The sequence below is a fragment of the Citrus sinensis genome, chromosome 3, assembly GCF_022201045.2.
Source record: "Citrus sinensis cultivar Valencia sweet orange chromosome 3, DVS_A1.0, whole genome shotgun sequence".
NCBI classification, from domain to species: Eukaryota; Viridiplantae; Streptophyta; class Magnoliopsida; order Sapindales; family Rutaceae; genus Citrus; species Citrus sinensis.
The window spans coordinates 34,517,790-34,529,092 of NC_068558.1; the positions used below are offsets into that span (position 1 = coordinate 34,517,790).

At 38.2% G+C, this 11,303-nt stretch overlaps 1 protein-coding gene and 1 pseudogene across 1 annotated transcript; one reads left to right on the top strand and one right to left on the bottom strand.

Moving 5' to 3' along the window:
* Positions 1 to 35: 35 nt before the first annotated feature.
* LOC127901357 (uncharacterized) lies at positions 36 to 3,629 on the bottom strand. Its single transcript, XM_052438488.1, has 2 exons — positions 3,482 to 3,629; positions 36 to 2,727 (listed from the first exon to the last, which is right to left on the bottom strand). The coding sequence occupies exon 2, from the start codon at positions 2,720 to 2,722 to the stop codon at positions 101 to 103; it is 2,622 nt and encodes an 873-aa protein (XP_052294448.1). The 5' UTR covers positions 2,723 to 2,727; positions 3,482 to 3,629; the 3' UTR covers positions 36 to 100.
* A 195-nt stretch (positions 3,630 to 3,824) lies between these two features.
* Positions 3,825 to 10,851, top strand: LOC102622740 (probable phosphoinositide phosphatase SAC9; annotated as a pseudogene).
* Positions 10,852 to 11,303: the final 452 nt, after the last annotated feature.

Here is an 11,303-nt window from a genome sequence, read left to right on the forward strand (position 1 = left end):
CATTATGCAAATGAACATAACATAATATACCTCATTACATATAATTGTAATATAAATTATAATAAGAGTTCATAATCCATAATTAGTTACAACGACACAGTCAGTTTGGATTTGACACAATGGGATTTTTACATCTCTTACGGTTATGACCTGGTTGGTTGCATCGACCACATCTCACAGTTCGTCGGTTAACATCCTCACCGATAGAAGGAATTCTTAACTCTGGACGACGACCAGGTGGTGGTGCTTCGATCGGTGGGTTAACTCTGATTTCCTGGATTTCTTCTGGAATGTCCCAATCTGTCATGTCCCCAACCGGTTCTACTGGTTCTGCATATGCCATGACCAATGAATCTTTAGAGTAATAATCAGAGCAAAGACTTATGTAATCCACACGGACGATCAGACAAGCAGCAATTGCATGCGCACAAACAAGCTGATCGAGTTGGAATACTCTACAGGAGCAAGTTCTTTCATGAATGTCAACTATCCCTTCCTTCATACCACCACCCAAAACATGAAATCGATACTGAGACACTGGCCGAACGGTCATTCTTTCGGCCAAAATTCTCCTTTCGCCGACTATCTCATCTGCCCACGTCGTTAGACGAGTGCTCATCGATTCAGCGACAATTTTCCTATCATAAAACCATTGCTGTAATGTTTTTCTAAAGTGATCAACAAGATGAGTAATAGGAAATTTTCGCGATTCCCTCATTAAAGAATTCACGCTTTCTGCAATGTTGGTGGTAAGTATGCTGTATCTCCTACCTTCAAATTCGGACCTTGCCCAATTACACGTGCCCACATTATTCTCTAAGTAATCAGCCGCGGCCGAGTGGAGCATCCACAACCCATAAAGTTGTCTTTTAAATTCTTCGTGTCCATATGCCTTTGCTGCATTAATAAAAGCTGGCTCGAATTGATCCCAAATAGCTTTGGACATCCTGAATTTAGACTTAATGTTGCCTTTGACATGGTAAAAACAAACTCCATGACTAGCAGTGTGAAATGCTTTTAAAACGGCTCGCTTGATGGCAGTGCATCGATCAGAGATAAATACTAACTCTGGCCTATCGCCAATCACTCCGTGTAACTTCGTCATAAACCATTCCCAAGCATCATTGTTTTCTGAATCCATGACCCCAATAACTAACGGATACAGTTGATTATTACCATCCAAACATGTTGCTACAAACATGCTTCCACGATATAGCCCCTTCAAATGAGTGCCATCTACAGCGATCACAGGCCTTATGTACTGTGTGAAGCCCTTAATGGAAGATCCAAGCGCAACAAAGTAGTATAAGAAATTATCATCTCCATCCCGCTGGAGGTGTGTCACTGTGCCCTCATTCGCTTTGGTCAAAACGTGAGAGTATTTGGGAAGTAAGTTGTATGACTCTGCAGGGTTCCCTCGTACTATTTCAAGACCGACTTCTTTAGCCCGATATGCTTGCTGATATGTTAACTGGACCCCGTATTCTTGCTGCATGTCTGTTCTAATGTCATTCGGCGTGTATATCCGTTTATCCTGAATAAATTTATCCGCAATAAGATGGCCAACAACCCGACTCCTAACTTGGCGGAGGCCACTAGGCAAAACCTCATTAGAGCATGTATGAACATTGTCAACTCTTCTCACTACCCAAGGAACATTATGCTCATCCGAACCTCTTGTTGCGCGAAGACGCCAATTACATGATTCCGAAGAACAATGAGCCTCAAAGCGTGTCGTTGTGGACCGTGCAATCTTGAAATCAAACTTTTCCCGCAAGGCCACTTTGCGCAATTCCAGTATTAACTCATTCTTCTCAACGAACAACTTTCCCACACCAATGTCGGCAGAATTACAGCTTCTAACTAAGTCTGGAGCAACCAAGTTTGAAGGCAAAACTGGAGCAATACTCACCAGGGGATCAACTGTTGTCCTCCTCCTCGAACGGGCCATCGGAGGAATAGGTCGATTCTCTCTATTGTTAACAGGAATATCATACTGATGCTCATCCTCATTATTGATAGGAATATCGGAATGACCAGTGTCCCTATCATCAACTTCAGTATTAGAGTTCATGCCTTGCACATTATCAGCTTCTGTGTTGTTGGTGTTATAACCAGGATCATCATAACTGCGGAACTCATTATTTTGAAATGGAGAGTAATGTTGCCCTAACGATGTCCCTAATGGTAACACATTATTTTCAACATCCGCTATCGTAATGCCATTATCATCAATAGTGTCATTGTTTTCGTTGACTGGTGAGTAATGTTGTTGGAACGACATTTGTTGTGGTAACACCTCTTCCTCAATATCAGGGACAAACTCGTTTGCTCTAAACGAATTTTCATTTTCCACAAGTGGCTCAGGATTTTCGGCCGGAACTCGAGGATGTGTGGTGACAAATATAGGGATGCATCCATAATTGACCACATCAGAGGCCATGTGCAGCACAACATTAACCATTTCATCATTAAATATATCCATAGGTAGTGAACATGCACGATACATTGTGTTACTAGATCTCAAAGTTGTCTTCATCGACAAACTATATTCAATAGGATTTATCTGTAAAACTTCATACACCCTTGCCATAAATTGCTCAAACGTACAATCTTTCCGAACTAAAAATGTTGTATTCTTCGCATTCACGTACTCCGTACGGCCATCCGCTAATGTCTCCCACCAACCGTCATAACATAATTGAAGTACAACGGAATCCATTAAACCTAAAAAAAAAACAAAAGAGATAAGATTTCACGCTACAAAACCTAGTAAAAATGAATATGCAGTACATTTATGTGGATGATATGAAGTATACAATTTTTTATTTACTTCGTCTCATCGTAAGCTTCGAAATGATATATTATACGCCTAAAACGGACACATGTAGCCCAAGTTATTACTTTCGGAAAATAACTTAAATTTAGTGAGACAGGCAGTGGGACATGTGCCTGTCTCACATAAAACCAGCAAATTTATGTGAGACAGGCGCCTGTCCCACTTGCCTGTCTCACATAAAACCAGTGGTAACAAGTGAGACAGGCGCCTGTCCCACTTGCCTGTCTCACATAAAACCAGTGGTAACAAGTGAGACATGCGCCTGTCTCACTTGCCTGTCTCACATAAAACCAGTGGTAACAAGTGAGACAGGCGCCTGTCTCACACGCCTATCCCACTTGCCTGTCGCACATATTTTGGTGAGACAGGCAAGTGAGACAGGTGCCTGTCTCACATAAAACCAGTAGATTTATGTGAGACAGGTGCCTGTCTCACTTATTCTGGGCTTCTGTTTTACTCGATTTTTCAGGGGTTTCAATGATTGATTTTCATTTCTCAACTCAAACTAACTACTTTAACAAGTCACATTGTTTTGTTAATGAAAAATAACAACATTTGCAATAAAAACTCACATCAATTTCGAACTCAAATGATAAAATCAATAGATTAAAAGTTTAGGTTATGGTAAGAGTATAAACTAACCTTAAGAAGCTTTCCAATTGATAATTATATCTTCAATTATGTAATACTTGTTTGATGAAATTTGCTAATTTATTGAGAGTAATGGAGTTTGTTGAGTGATGAAATTTGTTAAGTTGAAAAGGGAAAAGTGGTGGAAGTGCTGGAATTGATAAGGGAAAGTGGCATGCCTTTGTAAATTTGATGAAAATGATGAGGGTAATGTAGTCTAAAAATAGGGTGTTTGGCTAGTTACGATAGAAAAAAGTTTGAGGGGTTAAAGTTGAAAAATGCCTAATTTGTTTGGCTATTTTTGTAAATTTCCCATGAATTTTAGACTAATGAAAGTCGATTCTCATCCAAGTTTGGTAACTTATTGACATCTTCTCATATAACCTTCGATCAAGTCGATTCTGACCTGACGACTAATTGGTACATCACCGTTGTTCTCTATACTCGCATGCATCCGATCACAAATCTCACTCCAATTGTCGTCTTTCTTCGCCGTTTTAGCGCATCCTTCTTGAATTTCCCGCATTTCGTTCCCTCCTGTTACAAGTCTCCGGTCAGGTCAGTTCACTTGACGATTAATTCGGCAAATCTCGAATCTCTTCTCTATCTCTCTCGTTTTCTCGCGTCGTTTCACTTCAATTTTTTGTGTCTTCCTTTCAGTTTAAGTGATTGAATCAATTTTGTCGCAGTCGTAAGAGAAATTAAGTAATGCTCTTGGATTTAAAATTTTTTTGCTTTCGACTTTAGATCTCGAAAGTCAAACTCTGCTACGAATCCATAGATTCTCAATGTTTATAATCTTATTTGTGTTTGACCAGGTAACTGGATCGTGAAATTCGTCGTTTTGTATCAATTCAAGCTTTCGCGAGCTCATGGAATCACCTGGTGAGTTGTGGTGAAACGTTATCGTTTCAATTTTCGCTTAATTCTTTATTGCATATTTTTTTCTCTAATATTTCAGTTTAATTTAGAAAAGAAAGAGGACCCAAAAAGAGAGAGAGAGAGAGAGAGAGAGACTCTACCATACTCAATTCCTTGCTCATTCTGATTTGGCCTGAATGTTGGCATTGACTATTATTTGTTTTCATTTCGATTTAATTCTCATTTAGACAGTCTTTACTAACGGTCAATAATAGTTTAAGGAAAATGATAATAGGGATTCTGCAATAATCTTTCTGCATTGTTCAAGTTAGTAGACAATGAATAGGGTGTTTATGTTTACCTCATTTTGAACCCTGAGGGCTTCGTTGAGTAGTTGATCCAACATATCCAGCAACGGTTGATGTGAGAACAGGATGCCACTTAGATAGGCTTAAACTGATTTTGGAGGTTTGTATTGGTTCTATTGTACGTCTTGCTTACAAATTTTTTATTTTTTATTTTTAATTTTGTATAATATGCTCTTTGTTGGTAAATCTCATTTGACTTAGAAGAGATAGTTTTATCCCAACAGTGGGATAAATCATTGAGATGCATGGCAGTGTGAATATAGTAGACAAAATCATTGAGACACGTGGTGGTGTGAACATAGTAAACTTTGTCAAACACAGCTAAGATAAACAAATTGTTTCATTAGCCTTTATCTTATCTGCTGTGACGATTCAAATTAATGCTGTTTGGTAGGTTGCAATAAACGAAATGAGCTGACTGTTCATATTATTTAGTCAGATCTATAGCAATAAGTTGAAGTTCATTGTCACATGGGTTGGGAGTAGCGTGGGCTGTGAGTAGTAGAATGGATTTATGGAGTTGATACAAGTGCCCACAATCTATCATGTCATTCTAGGATTAAATGGATTGCACATTACTGTAAAGATGGGGGTTAAATTTATATAATTCGGATTGATTGTAAAATGGCAGGCAGAGATGAGTTAGAAAAAGAATGACCTGTGTCCTTTTTGAGCTGTTTCTAAATGTCCCTGGTGTGCTTCATGCTTAACACGTGCCTTTCCAAATAATTTTGCTTAACCTGTGCTTGTCTACTTCTTGTGCTATTCTGTGCCTGGTCCTGAGCTGTGTTGGTAGATTAACATCCAGCTTGAACTTTTAGGTATATCTTTTGTACATAAATTCTGAATACCCATGGACTTAGCGTGATAAATTCAAGGATCCATTTAGCTGAGTCCTTCAAGTTTTGTTAGTATGTCTTCGGATTATAAATATGTGACAAAAATGAGGTGTAGAATACATTTAAAAAGAAAAGATAAAGAAAAAAAAAGAAATGAAAAGAGGTGTTTAGAAGTAATAGTTAAACTAGATACACTCCCACTAATTAGCGATTCTGATGAACAGTGCCCATAGCTTCTTTTATACCTTGAAGTTGCAGAAATTGATTCTTGGTGAATTAAGTCACTTACAGACATAACTTTTTCTTCCATCTAATTTTTATTAGGTTAGATAGGAGAAGACTTGTTTCAGGGTGTCCTGACCCTAGTATTAGTTTTCTCGTCAGACTTTTCAAGAAAATTTACAATGGACACGACATACAACTTCTAGTAATCCTAGGACTTTGTTGTGGAAATGGGACAAACCTTTTGATACCTTTACCAGGATCAGTTAGTGCTGAGGATATGGCTATTACTGGAGCTGGTGCATGACTTCATGATCAAGATGCACCAACCCTTCCACTGTTGTATGATTTTGAAGAATTAGAGGGAGAATTGGATTTTCTTTCTTGTTTTGTGGCAGTTACCTTTTATCCTGCTATTTCTGGAACAAGCTCCATGACTCTTGGTGAGGTAGAAAATATTTTCATAAAATGTTAATTGATGTATCTACGCACTTTATTCTTAAATTAGTATTTTAGACCATTAGCTTTGTGGAGTGGGTTTGCTGTAACTGCTGCTGGTGACAACATAATTGTTAATATTATTACAGATAGAGATTCTTGGAGTTTCTCTTCCATGGAGGGGGGTATTCAATAATGAAGGCCCTGGTGCTAGATTAATTGAGCTTGGCAAAAAGTTTCAGGGGGAAACCGATCCATTTTTGTCGAATTCAGTTACAAATACAGTTCCGTTTTCCAATGAAAATGTGTCAACATCAATGCAAACAGAAGCTGCTTCCAATCCTTGGGTTGACCTGTTGTCTGGAGGGGACACATTTTCTGATCCTCTTTCTGAGCCGTTCTCTAACCCTCTTTCTGAGCCGTTCTCTGATCCTCTTTCTGAGCCAGTGACAAGAAATGTTGCATCTGGAGGGGCTGATTTGCTTGATTTCTTGGACCAGCCTATAGTTGAAGATCATGGTGTGGAAACTTATAAAAGATCTTCAACACAGGATGGCTGTTCTCTAGCTAGTGGTGCCCAGCAGTACATAAGCTGTCTAAAATCCCTCGCAGGGCCACGCGAGGTATAGTACTGCTCTCTTGTGTTTTTTGCAGCTCTACATCTTAGCAACTTCATCTTTTTAAAGGAGTAAATTCTAGAAGTTCAACAAATTTTGCTCTGCTAAATGTATAACTTATTAATCAGTGTCCTGTTATTATGGTTTGACACTACTGACATATTGTGTTGGTATTTATTTGTACTTCCCTTGGTTGAATTATTTGCTGTCTCCATGCCATTCAATATGGTGCTACTTGGTTTTTGATCATCCATGACACTATATATATGTAAAGGATGAATTGATTGTTTTGGCTTGTATTCTCACATTTTATGATTGATCGATGGAAAGGTGTTCATGTATTAAATTCAACCTCACAAGCGTAAGATTGACAGATTCTGGGCAAATTTTCAGGAAAAGAAACTAGACTTCATGGAAGCAATGAAACTTGAAATTGAACGTCTGCAGCTGAATCTTTCTGCAGCTGAAAGGGATAGAGCTTTATTGTCAATTGGAACTGATCCTGCCTCTATAAATCCAAATGTATTGCTTAATGAATCTTACATGGGAAGACTGTCGAGTAGCAACCACTCTTGCATTACTTGGCCAAACTTCCCTAGAAGACAAAATTGTTGGTGCAATTGGCCTTGAGAATAGTGATGATAGTGTTTTAGACTTCTGGAATATTACTAGAATCAGAGAGAGTTGTTCTGGTGGCGGGTGCAAGGTTCGTGCAGAAACTAAGGTGCCTGCTCTTGCTTCCTCAACTGCAACATCTGTTGGAGCTTCACAATCCCCTTTGTTGTGTTCTCAATGTGAAAGAAAAGTTTGCAAAGTTTGTTGTGCAGGAAGAGGAGCTCTACTGTTTTCAAATTATAAATCAAGGGATGTGACCAACTACAATGGCTTCTCAAGTCAGAGTGGATCAAGCTATGGAAGCCAAGTTGATGTATCTACCAGTCGTTCGCTAACACTGGATGGCGTTATCTGTAAACACTGCTGCCATGAGATTGTGCTTGATGCATTGATGTTGGACTATGTTAGGGTCTTGATTAGCTTGCGAAGAAGTTCCTGTGCAGACAACGCAGCATACAATGCTTTGAATGAGGTTGTTGGATCCTGCTTAAAGGATAGTCTTTCTGAAAGGATTCAGTCTTCCAATAACGTGCAAGCTGCTGAAGTCCTTCACCAATTATGTGGTGGACAGGAATTACTTGCTGAATTTCCATTTGCTAGCTTTTTGCACTAGGTATGTTCTTGGTTTGTATTCAGTTCTCATCATGTTATGTTTTCCTTTTAAATTTCTTTTCTTGATTAAAATTTTTAGAAATATGTTTTAGTATTTGTTCTTGTGATATATGCCCAGAACATTCATCCCACTTATCCATGAGAATCCTTGTCTGGTTTGATTTTCAATTGAGACATTTTTGGGAACCCTGAGCAGGTTCCATATGCTAATAATCTTTGAGGTAAGGTGTTGTAGGATGCCTTGAGAAGCTAAAAACCTATTACAAGGAAAAGCTCTTGCATTGTTTTGTGCAATCTGTGTGCTAGCAAGTCATGTCTCTAATAATTTCATAGTTTGCTTGATTGGAATTTTTTATCTTGATATGGATTGTTTATTCTAGATTCCTTGGTGCCACTGTAGGTTGAAACAGCAAAAGATTCAGCACCGATTTTGTCACTGCTTGCTCCATTAAATTCTGGATCAAGGCACTCATATTGGAGAGCTCCACCTAGTACTACTTCTGTTGAATTTGTTATTGTTCTCGGTTCTGTTTCTGATGTCAGTGGGGTTATCTTGCTTGTTAGTCCTTGCGGCTATTCTGTGGGTGACACACCGATGGTAAGTGCCATATTTATTCCCTTATTTCCTTGTTGTTCAATAAATTTGGTGATAAGCCAAGTGGCCTTAATAATGAAGCCCAGTACCAGGGGTGGTGGGTAATCGATATTCAACTTGTGAATATTCCTAAGCAAGCACTGAATCAACATATACCTCGGCAAAAGTTCTCCATGCTATTATAATGAAAGTCATATTTTGAAATGATTAAAAGAGTCCCTGTGTAGTGCCATTTCCAAAGAAATTGCAGCTGGGGGTTTAGTTTCATGTAGGTTAGTTTCCGATAATAAACTTTCCATTTCATTAATTGCTGATGAAAAAACCAAGTAAGAACAGTTTTGTTGCTCGTCATTTATGTATATTTTGGTAAACTGTAATTTTAAATTCTCAACGATCTTCCCTTTGTAGGTAAGAAGATGGTCCACTCACTTGATATTTATGATTGTAGATCAGGTTTCTATTGGTTTGCCTTTATCATTGGGAACCCAAGTTTGATATTAACAGAGATCACGTCAGTAATATCCTATTTGGGTAGATGTGGGTGAGGATTTAAAATCAAATTTGAAATTGAGGGCAAAGAAGAGAAAAGAAACCACAATAATTAAACAAAATATTAGGAACTATTCTGATGAGTTTTAATCTCGAGAGGAACGATTTTCAAATGCAAAATTTAACTGCTAGAGAAATTGTAGCTTTTTGTCATTAGTTAAGAGGAAAGAGAATAAGAACTATCCGGCCCTTTCCTTCATGAATGTGTGTTGAGGTTGCTGCATTATTTAGTCAGTATATGTAATTTTCTTCCCTGCAGTGCTCTCTGGCTCCTAAATTTGCTACTGAGTCCATATTTTTCTTTGAGCTGTTGCTTCCTATTGCTGTTACGGGTACAAATCTGGGCAAGCAATAAGATACACCGGGAGGAAAGGTCATCAATGGGAAAATGGGATGTCCAATCCCTCATCACATCTTCTTCAGATTTGTATGGTCCAGAAAAGTCCGCTAGTGTTGAAAAATTACCTAGGCATGTAAAATTTACTTTTAAGAATCCTGTTAGGTGCCGCATTGTTTGGATCACATTACGTCTTCAGAGACCTGGTTCAGCTTCAGTTAATTTCGGGAAGGACTTCAGTCTTTTGTCTCTTGATGAAGATGAAAACCCCTTTGCACAAGTAGACAGACGTGCTTCATTTGGAGGAGCAGTTGAAAATGAACCATGTATTCATGCCAAAAGAATTCTTGTAGTCGGAAGCCCACTAAAAAGGGAGGGGCTTACCTCATCACAGAGCTCTGAGCAGCTAAGTATTAGAAACTGGTTGGATAGAGCTCCACAAATGAGTAGATTCAAGGTATTAGTTGCTTTCACTCTTTGTTCATTCATAATTCCAGCTTTCTGCTTGATGCCTTGCCTCTGATAAACCTCTTTTTTTCTCTTCAGGTCCCAATTAAGGCCGAGAGATTGATGGACTACGATCATATTGTATTTGAAATTAAAAAATAAAGAGAGAGAAATTAATTGTTAATTGAGTTGGACAATTTTCCGTGGTTAATTGCATCAAATGGTATACAAAATTTTCAGCTAGAAAAAATCTGCTCCCAGAAAAGAGAAGAATGGGATTGTGCTTCCTCACACGAAGAAAGACTCGAACGTCTTCGCGCTACTTAATCAATGAAAGATTTTGTCAAATATCTGGCCCTTTCTTTCTTGAATGTCTGTGTACAAGTTGCTGTGTCATTTAGTCAGTATTTGCAATTTTCTTCCCTGTAGTGCTCTCTGCTTCCTGAATTTATATTGTTGTGATCTAGTTGCTGAGTGCATATTTTTTCTTTCTCGTTGCTGCAGGTTTGTCGTTGTCAAACAGAATCAAGTTGTATTATTATTGTGATCCTTATGAGCTTGGAAAATGGGCAAGCGTTTCTGGAGTTTGATCCTTATTTATATGTCAGAGAAAGAGTTCTGGGTTTGGGTTTGATTTTGATTTGTAATTTTTGTCAGTTTATTGAAATTTTTTGTTGTATAAAAGCAGAATGTAAAGGTATAAAAATTCATTGATGCTGCAATGTCTGTGCTTTTGGGAAAGAAGAATTCAATGTCTTTTCTATGCCATTGGATTTTTCCACTGCTTGTAAACTTGGGCTGTCGAATGCTCTGTGAACCTTAAGGGCTATAAAGTAATTTTCAAGACTGAAGGATTTATTAATCGAGTTCAAAAGATTGCAAGTTGGTGAGCGTTGGCATTTAAAAAATCAATTGTTATTCTCTCAAGTCCGTAGTTCCGACGGACGTGTAACACTTCTAGAAATTTTTTTGATCTCTCCTCGTGAAGTGTTTTCTTTTTCGAGTTTAGAACGAAAATTGTAAACCAATTTGTTTAGAACGTTTAGAACGTTTTATTCATACGACATTAGTGTGATGTCATCATTATACTAATGGTGAATAGGCCCTTAGAACGAAATCCCCTGAGTTCAGAACGTTTCTGTGAAATGACATTTAAAAAAAGAAAATTGTAAAATGAAAACCATGATTCAGATATAACAAAGAGGGACAGAGTAAACAAGAGAGCGAATTTGATACCTCGTTGATTGCCATTTCATAGCCCAGTCTCAGTGATGCAATTGCCATATGCCGAAGGCTTAGTAGTGAATCTGCCAAAATCTTGTTGTTTGCTTTTC

Excerpts from the sequence above, each read along its gene's own strand:
- LOC127901357 (XM_052438488.1), bottom strand. The coding sequence starts at position 2,722 with ATGGATTCCGTTGTACTTCAATTATGTTATGACGGTTGGTGGGAGACA.